At 38.5% G+C, this 17,466-nt stretch overlaps 1 protein-coding gene across 2 annotated transcripts in view; it reads right to left on the bottom strand.

Annotated features, from left to right (window-relative positions):
- Positions 1 to 17,466, bottom strand: part of LOC134617060 (glypican-5-like) — a 100,117-nt gene that overhangs the window by 23,352 nt on the left and 59,299 nt on the right. For both annotated transcript variants that reach the window (XM_063462225.1, XM_063462224.1), the window contains one exon: positions 8,155 to 8,275. In XM_063462225.1, coding sequence (XP_063318295.1) covers positions 8,155 to 8,275 — 121 coding nt within the window. The remainder of the gene's footprint in view (positions 1 to 8,154; positions 8,276 to 17,466) is intronic.

Here is a 17,466-nt window from a genome sequence, read left to right on the forward strand (position 1 = left end):
ATAACAACAACGACTCAAAGGGTCATCCTCCTGATCTGTCTCCAATGAGGTACAATTAGTAGACAAGTGGGAACAATATCTCAATAGCAGCAGACTTTACATTATGCACAAGGCAGAGATTTACTGTGCCTTTGAGATGCAGACAGATGGTTTTGTTCTAACATGACTCGTCACTCTTTCTGACATGTCTGTGTACCGTTGGATTAGAACGCTCATTCAGCACGACCTATTATAATTGAGAACATGTATATTTACATTTAATTTCAATTTAAACTTTAAATAGTTTCACTGAAATGAAGACTGACAAACTATAATTCGCGAGTGCAATTAACTTTACGATGTTTTATGATAATCAGAAGTCATTACCGTTAATGCCATCATCTATATATACTGTATGCCAACAGTTTCCGAGAAACAACAAAGACAAATGAAAGGTTTTCAAGTCTGGGAAAGAAAACTGAAACTTTTCAGTGCTTTGTACATTTTGTTGTTTTTCTTTTTAAAAAAGGAGCACAGACAGGTGCTTGAACAACTTGCAGTTGTGTAAGCTGATGAGTACAGCGAGGGCACAGATACAAGATACAAACCTTTTCCTTTAAGGCTTACCTTGAAATTACCCTGGCATCCAAGGGCAAATCAGGTATTCCAAAAAGGCTTTGAATAAAATCCCAAATCATGAAATATTTTCTAGTTCCCCTCTCACAGTGCCAACTAATGCACCTCTCTCTTTCTTTTCAAAAGCATTCTTTAGTTAGAGGATGATGCGGCAGGTCTGAGAGCATCAAGGGCTGAATTCCTGCATTTTTTAATGCTTCCTAGTCACGCTAAAATCTGTACTGCCAGGAGTAACCAATCACCTTGGAGTCTAGAAGAAAGACTGAGCTGTCTGAGTGTATGTATATAGATTCTGCTTTAATGTAGACATAAATGGGACATCTAATTATGAAATGTAAAAATGTGAAATGTGACCACTTGGCATATGATGAAAACTACTGCAACAGTTACAGTAAGCATTTTCATATGGCTATGCATACATTTAGGGTATGATTGCCAACCTTGCGGACAAGGATCATAAGTCCTATCCTCCATATGCCCACATCTGCTCTTTTTCAGCCCTGTCTGAAACAGTATCACCTCATTGAGGGCAGTGGTGATAAAACTGCATATGCGGGCAGAAAAAAAAAGGAAAGCAAAGGAAACCCTGGAGGATACTGAAGGAAAAACTGACAGCGGTGAACTCTGAATGTCTGCATAACATAAGTACTCTCAACTTGTTGAATGAAATTGGCAACATTTTCTCATTTTCTCACATACTGTTAAGGCCCACAATGCTTTTATGTAAAAACAAACATCAGCTGGGAGACAAAATAAGAGTGTTTAAATATGTGTTATGTCTGTGTGTCTGTGGATGTCCCCAATTAAAGAGGAACTGGATGCAATTATCTCTATTTCTCACACTGCCTGACAAAGAAAAGGCGGCCGGGAGAGAGACGGCACGAGTGAGAAGCTTCTTCTAAAAGTATAGGAATGAAAAGATGAAAACGGTGCATTCTAAGAAGAGTGACAGGTTCAAAACAAACTCTGGACAGCTGCAGTGCTCTGCCATCCATACCTGGAGTAGCTATACTGTGCTGCTTGTGTATATTAATTATACCTGTTATGGTCAACAAGACTGTTCATAACTATAAAAATCTTATCCATGTATATGTAGAGAATGCAATTGTTATTTTCTGATGGCAGCAGTGGTTTCATCATAATATAGTTTATCATAGCTTCGTTTTTATAATTTAAATTACTCTGTCTGTCTACAGCAGCCTTCATATTCCCCACATGTTAAGAGAGAAAAAATCATGTTTGGATGCAATTGCAAAATACAATTTGGGCAAATTTATAGGGGAAACACAGAGAAAAGCTATAGAAGGATATGTCTTGGTGAACCAAATCTCGAATATAATGACCCAGAGGTGTTCACATGGACTAATTTTGCATGACATTTTATTAAATCAGTATGAAATCTGAAAACAGATGCTGTTTGTGGAAAAAAAAATCCAACTAAGTTTCTTAGAACTCTGAGTAATGTTTTCAACATTTTTCAACAACTGCCGAGCCACACCTCCACTACAAGCTAGCACAAGCTGATTGAGTTTGTCGCTGTTAGTGACACTCTGTTGGACATGCCCTCATGTAACCCCCATTACCTAATCGCTGCATTGGATTGTCACACCCTGCTCCTGTAAGGTACTGACTGAGACAGCTCGTGTGTGGAATATATGCGTACAGGAACAAACTTTGACTTCTAACAGCTAAGTGATGGAGATGTTATTGAAAAATGTGTGGCAGTTTCGGTGACATCAGCATTTTTCTGAGTGCATGTTCCGACAGCTTACTGTGAGAGGTGTGTGGGTCAAAAGACAGCGAATGCTGCTCATTTGCTGCTGGGAAGCAGATTTTTTAGACATGAAAATCGGCTTCAGATGTCCTTATAAAGGAGCAAAAGGTTTGAAGAGCTGACTTCAAGGCACCAATCCAGTTTACACACCATGAATACCAAACATTATCAGGATAATCAACCCACTTACTGGGTCAAATCAGTGTAGCTTCTACACTACTTGTGCTTTTACTAAGGCCAATATGCTGGGAAAATTAAATTAGATCGTGGCCTACTTTTTCTCTGAGATATCCATTTCTCTTCTTTTTCTATTCCAAGATTTCTCTTCTTACCTGAAGCCTTTGAAAATATGTTTATTTATCTAATGTAAAGTAAATTAAATCAGTGTGTCTCGAAATGAGATATTCAGAATCCCAACTGAAACAGATCAGGAATTTAGTGCCAATTTGCAGCGATATGATCAATTGCACTTTTATGCCCCATCATCCCAAATGGAAAAGTGAATAATTTCACATAAAAACCCAGCATCTCCTTGATTCAATAACATTTACTAAAAAGGAGAAGCCACAAGAGTCTGTAATCCATCTTGGTGATAACCTTAAGAAAACAGCCTTTAATATGGTTTTACAAATGCATACCATAGCAGATTGAAAAAGATTAAAAAGGGGGATTTGGAAAAGGGATTTTTGAAACCGTGTCCCAAAAACACAACCAGCCACATATTTTCTTTACAGGACAAGAATCACTGTATTAAAATTATAACCCAAAAGGCAAGGAAATACAGTATTACCCAATGAAGAAAAACATCCACAGTTCACTGAATTTTTATGAGCTTTGCATCTAATTATGGCAGTAAAAAAAAAAGTTATGATTAAATTACAGTCTGGGTTCATGAAGTCTGGTTGCCAAGCGAACGGAGAGCTCTGGGCAGTGAGACTTGTTGCTGTATCGTTGCCACAGCAGCAGTAAAGAGCAGCAGAGCTCCTGTGAAGACCAACTCCATCATCTTCTTCAAGTGGAAAGAATTTGTCCCCTCCCTGTGACATGCTGCCAGCTCAGCCCAAGCTCTTTCTTCATCCCTGGACTCCACTAACTCTTGAGAGCTCAAACCCTTTCACACTGCTGCAGGCATTGCTAAATCATAAAAGAGATGTATACTGAAGTCAGAAAGTCCGCTGAGAGCTGTATATCTATAAAACCGATATACTTTAAAGAATCTGCTGTTTATTTTAACGTTTTCTAAAAAGCAAGCACAATTAAATCTAACTAATAAAGGCACATAGAACTCTGAGTCTCTGAGTCTGTGCAGCAGCTGATAGGGCCATGGACTGACTGGACCCACAAAGAGGATATGCACAGTGTGGGTCTAAAACAAGCGTGGCTTCTCTGATGTGGAACCTGTCTGGGCCACTGGCCAAACAAGACAGCAAAGCAGCAGTCAGTCCCATCAATCACATGTCAGCCTCACTATATTGCATCTTTATGCTTTCCAACTCTCTATCCTGCAACCGCTTTCAAAATTGTTAATGCTATTGCCCCTTAATAGGCGTGAGTCTGAGTGAAATAAAGATAGAAATAAAGCACGAGAATCAGCGTCTGAGTGTTTTCGGGGTTTTTTCCTACCCTGAATGTTGCCGCTGACTTTGCATTTACAAAAGTGCAAAGTGACAAACTGACAAATGATCTGGACTTAATAATCACATGGAAACAGATAGACCATTGTGAAATGATCCCCACCCAAAAACAGCTGGACTGATGGCTAAGAATCAGAAATCTACTTTGAAACATTTATTGTCCGGATTAGCAACATTTACAGGCAAAAAGAATGAAAAGGAGAAAGAGGAGAGTTAGAGGAGGTACACAGGGGAGGACAGGGGAGTTGGCCTACTCATTTAATGGACTATTTTATAGAAGGTCAAGATTTAGTCTTGTCCCGTGTGTGTGTGTGTATTTTAGTTTTATTTCTAGATGTTATGTCCTTGATTTAACGTGGAAATGTTGTGTGCATGTCCTCTAGCTCTATCCCCGTGCGTACTGTATGTGTAGGGTTGTGTGGATGAAACTCACACACATACTCATTTTGTAAAGGGATCTGAGTGCTTAAACAGAAGGGTGCCATGGTTAGATGATGGGTCATAGTCTGCGATATATCAAGAGTAGTTTTCCAATCCTCTTAGTGCCACAGTGCTCAGAGTGTAACTGCTCTTCAGTAGGTAAAAATATACACGTCTTTAAGCCCACTAATCCCGGAAATTGAGGTTATTCAAATCTGGAAAAAGCTCAGATTAGACCTTCCCCTAAAAAACCTGCAATATCTTTTAAGCTAAAAAAAGAAAATATGGATATGATTTAAAAGCAGTCGGTGTGCATTTGTTATTTGTCAGTGTCTAATTTCCATTTAAAATGAAATAAATATCCACAGTAGTTCAAAGGATGAAAGAAGACAAACGCACAGCCTAATTATCCTCCTAACATCGACACACAATTGAAATCTTAACCCTAAACAGTCGTTTGAAGAAGTGAGGACTTAAAAGTGTTGCGAGCGTCTGAAACTCAAAGGAGTTTTTGAAAAGATGAAAGTGGGGGTACAAGCATGCACAGAGGACCAACACTGTGCAGGCTATGGTTTGAATAATCTAGTCCATTAGAGTAAACCAGGCAGACAGATTTTTTTTAAAGTTTTCTCTTTTTTAGCTTTTGATACTGTCACAGTCACACATTATACTATCAAACTATTTTTTGTTGTTTAACATGAAATCAGATTTAACATAAAATCAATCAAACTCATTATTTATTTATTCAAAGATAAAAATTGATAGTTTGCCTGCACTTTTAGTAAGATAACCTTTACTTTTATGTGCTTGCAGGTCTTCCAAGAACAATGACAATCACATGCCTGGCTGGTTTTTGGTTATTTATAGGTTTGCTCCCAGGCCCCCTCAGCAGCCCACTGTATACAAAGCAGTGCGCGTCTTTCCAATAGCATACCTGAATCTCAGAGCAATGAAAAACTTCCTTTTCCAGTCCTTGTTTATGAATGCAGATAGATTTAAAAAAGCAAATTAATTTTCAGGTATTGCCCAGGGTTTGAAAATTGCATGTTGAAAATGCAACCCCCTTTTTGTGCCTTTACTTATCAACTGTTTGCCAGCATCCAGCAAAAGTATGCTCAAAGGTTATTGATGAATTGAAGCTTCTGGTTCCAAAAATGTTGACCCTTGCTTACAGACTTGAAATATTTCGACAAACATATGTTATATGTGTAAGCTAAAAGGAGCTGACATACTGATGCCGTGTACAAACACCTGTTGAGGGATCTGTAGTAAAGAAAAATCGTTAAGGCACGTTCAGTATTTACAAGTAGAAAGACAGGCACAGTGAGAGAGTCAATTCCATTTTGATATCAGCAACCAGCCAGCTAAAGTAACTGCCGTAAATTAAAACTCCCTGATTTTGATAATGTGCCAGTTAATATCTTGAAATTTAAGGCTACAAGGTAATTCAAGGGTACTAAATTTAGGGATCCTCACATACTTTTCAAGCCATTTCAAGCTTAACATGTTAGTACACTTAAACTGCATTCAGAACAAAACCACTTTTATCTGGCCTACAGTATTTGTCTAAATAGGGACCATCTTTGCTATCAGGCATAGATGAACTTTAAAAGTTGATATGCAGCATTTCAGAAAACATACAGTTTTCTTTTTTTTGTAGTGTTCCTATGTCTGCAAATCTGCATCTTAGCAAGCAATCTGTTCACACAGGTATAAGCACATGCGATGACTTGTGCTCTAATCTCTGGTTCGACTGGTTGATTGCTTGGTTGATATTTGTTTATTCAGCCAAATTCTCACTGATCAGCCAATCTTGTCACCTCCTGCGTGTTTTAGTAGCTTTGAATTTTCCCAAATGAATGTATTCTGTTCATTTAACATTTACATTTTGTCAACTTTTCCTCTGACACCATAACAAAGAAATTGTTGGTGCAGCTTCAGTTTGTTATCATATAAAAAGAATCTAAACATCGCAGCAGTTTGCATATCAAAGCCCAACAACCAACAAATTTAAAATAAGTCTAAAAGCCTGTCGGTGTTATTATGTTCAAACAACTTCCCAGTTTAGGCTCAAGGCTTTGAGTGCAAATACATCAGAACTGGTCGATTTCCGTGTTTGTCCTAATAATTCATTTATAACAGCATTCACACCAAACCACAGATTCACTAGCTCCTCGGTCTCGCAGGAGCACACACCTACACCGAGACCAAGCTGAATGTTTCTTCTCTTATCACCCCCCACCCAGTGCCACTAATCGATTGGTTTGAGAGTAGTAACGATTTCAGTCGACCAAGACTTTCTTTGGTTGACTGTCACTTCATGCAGGCTAACACTCTGTGATACTCTCTTTTATCTGGCACAAACATAAAGCTCAGTCAAGCTCTGGCACCTAGTGTAGATGCAAGGTAGGCTTTTCAAGTCTGTAAATGTCAACAGGACACCCGCTCAACTCTGCATAGTTTCCATGACAACAAGGCACTTGACAGCCACCAGCACAATGGGATGTTGTGGTCTAACAGGAATGATCTTGAACTGCCAGTTAACAGGTTGAGTGATATATAGTGTGGCTGCTGTACAGATGAAAGAGTAAGGGGTGACACTATCGACTCAAATAAGACTAAAACAAAAATACAGTTAATACAGAGAAAAAGGGAAATTCATAAGATGGAAGCATGGGAAACCACATAGGTATAAAAGTGGTCAAACGGAAAAAGCAAAGTGAGATATAGAGATAGAACTCTAGTCATCGCTGCACTTTATATCTGTGGCCATAATTTTTTCAGGGCAACAAAAGGGCAGGCGGGCAGAGGGGAACCAAATCCTGGTCCGTTTGTCTCCTCAAATGGCCTCTAGGGACTGTCTGAAATGGCCCTTTTCTTCTTGGTTCTTTTCAGCCCTAAACCCCATCTACATGACAAACAGTGTCACTTTGAAGCTGCCTGTGTCATCTATGCTATCTGTCACTCATTCATGACCTTTTGCTCCTGCCTCTCATCTTTCTTTTTTTTTTCCTTTCCACAGTAATTCCCTTTTTTGTCACTGTCTCCCTTTCACACATATCCTTTTCATTTATCTTTGATATCTGCCTCTGAGCTCAAAACAAGTCTTTGGATCAAAAGAAAATGGCAAGAACATTTCAGCAGTTCTTTTGACAATGTGTTATAGCATTTGAGTCCTTATAAGAAAAAAAAAGACTCTGAGTTGCATTTGTCCACAACCAACAATCATCAAGTCTGTATTATTATCATTATTATTATCATCTTCTTAATTCCTCTTGTTATTAATTACAAAACACAACAATTAGACCATGTGCATCCATCACAGTTAAGCTCTTTACTCAAAATCATAGTTTTAATGCTAAAATATAAATATTATTGTTATTCATAAATTTGACAAGAAAGCTGAAAAATTGACAAAAAGAAGAGAAAAAAAATTATTAGATGCTGAATTACAGCTATTTACTTGCATTCCTGAACAGACAAAAATAGGTTTAGTGGTTGAATGTTATTAATTATTGAGTCCATGGTGCTGACTCACATTTTAGTGTAAAAACACGAGTTCAGTTTGTTATTCTACTAATGAATAAGTACACATTTTATAGTTGTAAACACATTTTTGACAGATTTCTATTAATATTTTCTTGTTTTTAAGATAGCTGGTCTAATAAAAGAATTAAGCTATGCATATGATAACTGAAAAATCCATCCTACCGTGTTGAAGTTCTCCAGCCTCTCCTTGGCTTCAGCGACTGCGCACTCCACATTGCGAACTTTGACCTCTGGGTTATTCCTCTGGGCATGCAGACCATTTCCTACAACTCTGCCTGTATAACTGTGACAAAAAAGAAAGCCGGAATCAATTTAGCCACCAACATCATCTTTATTTTGTTAACATGCAATGCTGAATATTTGTTAATATCAGAATGCTTATTGCTAATGTGTTATTGCTGTAAGTTGCACAATTTAATATAACTCTGTGATTTATCACTATGGAAATATACCTTGGACGCTACAACCAATCAGAAACACACACTATGCCAGGCTCCTGGTTAGACTCCAGCATCTTTATAATTTGCCTCATTTGTCAACAACATATCGTTAAAAAGCTCCATTATGCATCCTCTCCTGCATCAACACTGAAATCTAATCCAGATCATTTAATGATGCTTTTCATGGTCTTGTGAGAGGAAATATTTTAATGATAGCTGAGCTCTGCCTTGTAAAAACTGTGATTGAGACAAATGCATGCTGGGCCTTTTAAACTCTGGCATGCTCTGTGGCCCTGAAGCTTGGCAAGAACTATAGCTGTTAATTTCTTCAGAGCTGTTGTTGAGCTGATGTCAGAGAGGCTAAACTTTTCTAGCGGCCAACCTGAATTAAATAGGAAGCGTTTTTGATGTCTAATAAGAGATTGGAAATTTGTCCGTAAAGAATCGGTGATTTAACATTTTACAGTTTTGATGGTTTAAATGCTGAACAGTTGGAGCTGATACTGAGCACTGCAGTGTCTCGCACAGGCATTCAAAAACAACAAAAAACAACATCAGTGTGTGCCCATTTCCTGTAACCTACACCAGCACTGGCTCGCTCTTTGTGTCATTAATCTTATTTTAGTCTAGTATTATTGTGGCCAATATCGTAAGCAGTTAACCTCACGGGTGAGGGTGAGATATGCAAATTGACTTTCGATGATGCGATGCACTTATCCCTCATTTTCCTCCAAATTAATTTTAGAATTATATATTGATGCTAATCTTCCATACTTGGGAGATTTAACAGCACTGGAGAGGAGTGACATGTACTGGCAACAAATCAATTGATGCTTCAGCAGGCAGCGCGAGGCTGATAAAGTGATTATGGATGGTTTAAGCGAGCGTGTTTGTAAGGATGTCTTTATGGGTATGTGAGTGCTTTTGTCGTCATGCTTGCATATACTTGTACTTGTGAATATGAGTCGAGGCAATCATAAAAGTGCTGACCCTGAAAATCTCTGGCCTGTGATATAAGCAATGTCTTGATAAGGTCGGTGCTCCTCCATCTTGCTGAAACAGCAAAATGATGTAAAATAAAAAAAAAAATCCTGTGTAATCCTCTGACATTGCAGATTAACTTTACATCTCGTTGTTTGTGTATTTGATTTTATGCTTCATTTTCTTCCTTCAAGTGCTTATTTTACTTTAGGGTATTTACCAACCAGATTTTCTGTGTGCCACACACACACACACACACACACAAAACAAACTGCTTGGACAACAACTGAAAATTCTTATTTGCTGCCAACTCTCAGTCTTCCGAACATGGACGCTATCAATAGCTTTTGGACTTTCAGCTTCTCCCCTCTGACACAAGAGATTAACTGAAGAATCAAACAGCCCTCTAAGCAGTGGTTTAAAGTGGGGGGCTGTGTCTTAGGGGTCTGACTGTCTCCAGGCTTGGCTTGTGATAAGAGTGTTGGTGCGGAAATGAGCTCATCAAATTGGATGCTAATAAAAGGGAAGTGTCATGGTGAGTCTGGCAGTGCGTTTGGCCTGGAACATTTCATTGCAGGGCTTGTTTGATACTACATAGGGGATGTAACCACTGACACAGCAGGATATCCCAGAACTGATTACGCGATAGACATACAATTAATGCTGCAAATTTCAAGGCAAAATTCAGATGTTATAAGTTTGCTCTGAATGGCAACAGTGAACTGTTTTGGAATAAATTTCACTCGAGCGCTATAACTCAGGGAATTAAACACTGAGCACACAGTACAGCACAAATGCTACAGCACCCAAATGATGACTCCTTCTTCTTTAGAATTAGCTCTTCTCCCCTTCTGGTGGCCTCAAATGCAGAACCTCACCAAGCATTTGAAAACTCTTTCTACACATTTATGGCTTCTGACTCATAGCCCTTTTTCTATGGAACTGACTCACTCCCCCGTGAATGCACAATTGATGTGCACTCTTGAAGGCAGCTTTGTCTGTTCGCGTCCTTTCCCTCTGCCTGAAGCACAGACTAGCAGTGACCTGTACTCCCTGATGCTGACCCCAAACTGAAATGTTTTGCTCTTTTCAAAGCCTGAAGGAATGCTTGTGGGTTTTGGGGCAAAGCATGAAAAATCATTATTCATTTTTAAGGTGTATGGGGGGGGGGGGGTGTCATCTTGAGAATACCCAAGGTAAAGGATATTTTTATATGTATATTGCATTAATTGAATTACAAGGATGCGTATTTGATCTGGAATTTGAAGAAAATTGCCTTTTGCTACTGCGAGGGATTCATAGCAAAGTGACCCATGGTGAATCTGATTCTATTTTATCTGTTAAACCCAACTGCCTAAGCTTGTAACATTCACAAAGGACTTAATTACTCTTGTTTTTGTTTTAATTTATTTATTTTTGAGAGCACTTGTGGCTGCTCTTGCTCTTCACATGAAAACAAACATAAAACAACTAAAAACTACAGATTCTATCTTTCAGAGTTTTCAATGATTTATGACCCCAAGAGACTACTGCATAAACATAAAGCATCACTGGTAAAAGAGATTACACATCTGTATTTGCCAGGCAAATAAATGATTGTAGATCATTTCTTAAATGATGGGAGCTTTATTACCTCTTTTGCCAAGTACTCCTCTGAGCTTGACATTAGGAATGAAGACATTCAAATTAATGGATAATCTAGATCTTTTCTTGATTCATTAGAATCATCTTATTTAATTTATGTACATGTTCATCAGCAGGACGCTTTGTGACATTTTCCTGAAGTTTATTAGATGCATGCCTTGTATCAGCAGGATCCTGTTATTCAATTGTGAAAAGACAAACACTGTGCAAGCTAGAACAGTCTCAGTGTGGATGTAAAGACTAAACAATACGTCTCCTACTGGAGAAAAATCTTAGCACACATTACTGGTACTGAAATCAACATTAGTTTTTACTGGAGTAGACAGTCACTCAAGAATTATGGCTACTACATCAAAGCAATCTGTCTTGTCTAGTAATCTGTAACTGAAACAAATCTTCAAACTGAAAAGAGACTCTCACAGTTCATGGCTTACTTTGAGGTAAAGTTTCACTACAATATGTCTCACTAATTATAACAGTATGCAGCACAGTGCACTGATTAACAGAATGTATGTTTAAACTGGTGTAGTTATATATAAAATTGACTTGAACTGAAATCTCAACAAATTCAGTGCTTAGCATTCTGACCTGTTTTAGTGACATAAAGTGACAGTAAGCATTATTGCAGATTTAGCAACAATGTGGAACCCAGTACTGACAGTTTTAAGCACAGCAGCATGTAATAGCTGCACATGCTGCAGCCAACACAATCACTTGGATCACCTAGAACGAAGTGTTTTTTGGAGACAAGAAAAAAAGTAAATGGCGTTATGCACACAAAATTAAGTCTATAGGTAACAGACACGTCTTCTCTTTGATAATGTCAATATTTAACTCCAGTAAGTACTTGAATGATTTAAACCAGAATTTCTAGGTAAATGGGCTTGACTAATATCTATGTAGACAATCAATACAGTGCAATACAAACTGAAGCAGTCTCTTTTCTCAGTCCTATCTTTGTTCTTTTTTGTAATGTGGAAAAATGCTATAAATATTCTCATGCTTAGCTACTTAAATACCAAAATTACTGCTGCAAAGCTTTATTTTTGTAAGGCAAATGGAGCATTTCTTTGATAAAATGTGAATTTGTGATACTTGGCCATCTCTCCTCTCGATGCATCAGTGGAGCAGAATCTGCTACTGAGGCTCTGTTTGGGGTTCAGAATTCATGATAGACTGAGAGTGCAGAATCTGCTATCACACCAAAGCATTAGTGGGTCTGTTGCACACTTTAGCTTGATATTGGGTCATGTAGTAAGAAGACACACTGATAAAATTACAAAAACAAACATTTAAAGTAAAAAATATGATAGAAACATTTTAGCAAACATGGACTGCATTAAAAAAATAAAGGGCTGCTTATTAATACTGTTTGTGTGCATTATTAATGTTCTATTTCCATGCTTTCATGCTGAATTCCTTCCAGAACAATCCACCGTGAACTTACTTCTACAAAACATAATGTTAAAAAAATACAGAGCATTAGTGACTAGTTTGTGATTATTTCATTAATTGGTCTATACTAAATAGACCGGACATATATCTAAGCCCTTTAGTGCTCACATTAGTGCATGTTAATTGCCCTAGCTATAATCATTTCTGTGAAACAAACATCAGACTGAATTAGAGCAAGGCGAGGAGGGGAATAATGTCAGTGATTAATAACTGAGAGGAGATGAGGCTGTTTACTATGACTGAGAGTGTGTATTTTTGTGGCTGTGGGTGGCACCATTTCAGCTGAAGAGGGTACTGCACTTGGGCTGATGGCACTGCTATCAAGATAAACAGCAAATTGTCGGTTCTGCATGATTAATAAAGCTTTTCCCCACCGCCCAGCTGTTGTGGGAATTGAACATGTGTTGAGTTACTCATGGGGAAGTCCTGTGATTAGTACACAGTGGGTTATATCAGCTGTTTTTTTTAAAGTTCTCCAGTTTGAGGATTTATGTTTGTTATATTTTTAAGACAATCATGCAATTTTTGCTACTTAACATTCAAAAAATGTCAACAATCCAATCTTTATAACTTTTTTTGTTTAAATAAAACTATTGCCATATATATTTAAATTTCCTAAATCACAGATTGAAAAAATAGTTAATGTCCAAGGTATTTAAAAGTTTTTCTTTGGAGACTCGCTTCTTTTCCCCCTCATGTTTAGTTCAATCCTGGTACCTGACCAAACGAGTCACTTATCAATAACATATGAATCTGTGAAAAATGTCAAAGAAGGTGATTCTCAAATACATTAGGCAGAAACTTGGATATCTGAGCATGGGGTGCAGTGAAAAATCCGAGGAAACTGGACAAATGGAGGAAAAATGTCTTAAAAACCCATGTACAGCAGCTGAAGAGTATCTGAAAGTCAAGACACTTTCAGATACTTACTTTCACAAAGATCTGACACAGGATCTGAGAGATACACCTGGTCCTTCAGTTGCAATGGTCTCAAGGGAAGGGTGGCTGTCTAGAAGCCTGTCATTTTTAAGGAAGGGAAACAGGAAGAAAAAGCTGAGGTATGCCAAATTACACAAGAACTGGGCTGAAATAAGTGGCAAACAATCTTCTCAAAATTGATGGAATTATGAATGCAAAGAGGTATCATCAGATTTGGATTCAACAGGCAATATCTGCTGTTTATATACTGTATTTCTGTGTATGTTTGCACATGGTTCAATAAATTACTGCACCTATTCCAATTCAACTCAATTCAAATCAATTTTATGTATGTATATATATATATATATATATATATATATATATATATATATATATATATACCAAATTAAAACAGTTCCCCCAAGGTGCTTTATATTGTAATGTAAAGACCCTACAATAATACAGAGAAAAAAATAGAAAACCCCAACAATCATATGACCCCCTATGAGCAAGCACTTTGGCATCAGTGGGAAAGAAAAACTCCCTGTTAACAGGAAGAAACCTCTGGCAGAAGCAGTTTCGGAGAGGTGTAGCCATCAGCCATAACCAGTTGGTCCCATTTTCCAAGCAAAATATAAAGGAAGGAGAATTATCTACAGATATACACTAAAAATTTTTAATTTATTTTACATGTTTTCAGTCAGTCTGCACAGTATATGCTGTTCACATAACATTAAACCCATACCGCTGAAAAAGAAATCTAGACCTTTCTCTTATGCCCTTTCAAAAAAGTGTGTGTGTGGGGAGGGGGCGCTGAGCAGATGCTTGTAGCCAGTGAACTTTACATGCAAGGCTTGGGCATATTGAAATACTCTGAACAGGAGGTTTTGTTCTGAAAGGCCAGACTGTTCTCACATGCTGTGAACTTAGTAGCCATTTACTGTATGGCAAACAGCCTCAAGCCCATGAACAGGCAACTTGTCAGGAGCCACTTGACAAACATTTACTCACCATCCCACATAAGGTCATCCATAGGCAATAAACATAGACATGAGCAAACACATACAAATGCTTTAAAAATCTATGCCCTGTAATGCAATTTGAGCATATACAAATGGCACTCTCGGGCTTGCCACAGTCCCTGAAACCCAACAGTTATTCCCAAAGATAACCGCACGCTAAAAATAAATGCTTTACACGTCAAGCATTTAAAAAACTAAGCACTGCTAAATTCTTTGGTTGATATCTTGTCCAATCTCTTCACAGTAGTTAGTGTAGTCAGCTGTACTCTAAGGACAACTGTACTAGACATCAGAAAATGCACAAGGGGAAACAGCACGCAAATCAGGAGAGGTCGTTTGCAGGGCAGACAAGCTTAAACAGTGTGGTTTCTATTCGATGCTTGATTACTCTTATCCACCATGCACCCCCACCTATTATTCTTTGTTCTTAAATGATCTCTCCAAGTCTTCAACAAGACTTTTGTTGAAGTCATCTTTTTTTTCTTTCTGTTCATTTCCCTCCCGGCAAATACAGACACTGCAGAATCTTGCTTTTTCTTGTCGCTGTCATTTGTAAGCCAGCTGGTGACAACATGAACATGCCATCAGCAGCTCCAGTCACTTGGAGTTCTCAGAAACACCTGGGCAAGCGGCCTTGGATGTTTTTGTTTTGCTTCTGTTACTTTTTATCAGTCTCCTCCAACCTCCTCCTTGTTCCAACTATCAGTTGGGTATTTAAAAACAAAAAAATTCCAGTTTTCCCTAATGATACACAAACCTGTGAAAAAGTTATCCCCTGTTCGATTTGAAAATATGACTAAAATCCTGAAACATGACAATTGTACCTTAGTTGCCTGTAATACCCAATAAAGACAGACACTAGGATGGGTCTTGTATTGGGATTCTCCTCCTCCCTCAGACATGCTATGTGAACCTGAGCTCAGTTAAGTTCTACTCTGTTACTCATATGAATGCCTCCTGCGCGATACTTCGGTTGCTTCCTTTGAGGGGTCACCACAGCAGATCATCTGTCTCCATCTCACCCTATACCAGGGGTCAGCAACCTTTAACACCCAAAGAGCCATTTGGACCCGGTTTCCACGCAAAAGAGAACACTGGGAGCCACAAATACTTTTTGACATCTAAAATTAAGATAACACTGTATATATTGTTTTTTGCTTTTATGCTTTGTGTGAACAACTAAGGTGTGTTGCTTATGAAATCCATGAAGTGCTACAGAGAAAATTACATTTTATTTATGTAATTAACACATTTTGAACTCTTAAAGAAATATAACCAAAGGAAAGACACCCAGCTGAACTAAAATGATCCATGTAGCAAACAAAAACTGTTGTGAGCCACCACCCTTATATCGCCTTTGGGCTTTTGGAGCCTTGACCTGACTTTTAAAAAATAATTGGAAAAAAAGCACTATGCTGCTAAAAAAAGAGAAATAGATATTTGCAAAATTCTGCCTAAATATGTATTTTACCTGGTTAATGTGTGTGGCAGGGCGTGGTCTGCAGCGCCGCTGCAGGGGAGGCGGACGCACCTGAGCGCCACCCGCAATCACGCCTCGCCGCCTTAACGTCTGTGCTATCTATGCTGTTGTGTTGGTATGTGTCGGGCTGTGAGCTGAAAAGCTACAGCTGGCTTTATGCGTACAGCAACCGTGTGTGAAAAGTGGTCAATAAAGAGATGCTGAAAAGCATGTTCAAGGAAACATCGTCGGATCTGCCGTGGTATGTTTACAATGGGACTTCTGCTCCTGAACCTCTGCGCACAGCGTCTGCAAATCGGGGCTGTACGAAGTCACTTTCATCTTTACGCAGGACTGTAAGCTGTCGTCTGTGAGGCGTGAGCGGTGTTTGTTTTTAACATAGTTCACGGTGGAGAATAGCTGCTGACATAATGTGGATCCGAAGATCCATAATTGGCCTACCTGGGGTTGAAAGTCTCGATAAATGCACGCCGTTTCGGCGGGTATACCGGCCGAAACGCCGTGCATATAAGTTAGACGCTTATTTTGAGCGATGAAAAAATTTTATTTTTATATTTCAATATCACAATAATCTTCCAATTTAGAACTACAAGTTAAAAAAGAACTAATATAAATAAAATACACTTCAGCTAAATACTTCTAATTTATTTTCCCAAACCACGCGGAGCCACACTATAAGGACTAAAGAGCCGCATGCGGCTCCGGAGCCGCAGGTTGCCGACCCCTGCCCTATACCTATCATCCTCTTCTCTTACACCAGCCCTCTGTAAGTTCTCCTTCACTACATCCACGAATCTTCTCTGAGGTTTTTCTCTTTTTCCTCCTGCCTGGCAGCTCCATTTTCAACATCCTTTGTCAAATATATCCACTGTCTCTCCACCACACATGTCCAAACCATCTCAGCCTTGGCTCTTTAACTTTAGCTTATCATACTTATAAGATTTATTTAAATATTTTTAAATCCAGCTCTTTTTGCACAGAGCTGGGTAATAAGACAGCACACTTATACCACTCTATTCTGTTAAAAATGATGCTGCAGAAAACAAAGTGAGTTGAGCTCAGTGGGACAAAAGCATTGAGTTCAGAAAAAAACAGCTACCCATACTTGTGCTGCTTTGTTGCATATTTAACACCTTAAATTGACCGTTTTTTGTTTGTTGGACTACTGTGAAAATAGTCTTCATCACAATCTTGGTTCAACAAGTATGCATCAGGAAAGAGAAAAGGTTAGAGGATTGCAGTTTAACCACCCTAGTCTAATTCAAGCCTTTGATTCATTCGGTCACATGAGTCAAGGCAGTTGTTCTTCTGAAGCTGAAGCTGATCAAGTGTGGAGAAAGGTACCGGTTAAGATAAATCATCTGCATATGATTGAACAGCCACATCACCTTCTGCCATTAACCATTATACCCGAAGCAAACCTATTTGGCTGTTGTCTGTCAGAAGACGTTCTTTTACTAATGCCCCTTTCGAACATGTGCTATCTTCCATTAATCTGACGACATCTGAACAGATTGGCTTCAAGTCAGCA

The sequence above is a fragment of the Pelmatolapia mariae genome, linkage group LG18 (assembly GCF_036321145.2).
Source record: "Pelmatolapia mariae isolate MD_Pm_ZW linkage group LG18, Pm_UMD_F_2, whole genome shotgun sequence".
NCBI classification, from domain to species: domain Eukaryota; kingdom Metazoa; phylum Chordata; class Actinopteri; order Cichliformes; family Cichlidae; genus Pelmatolapia; species Pelmatolapia mariae.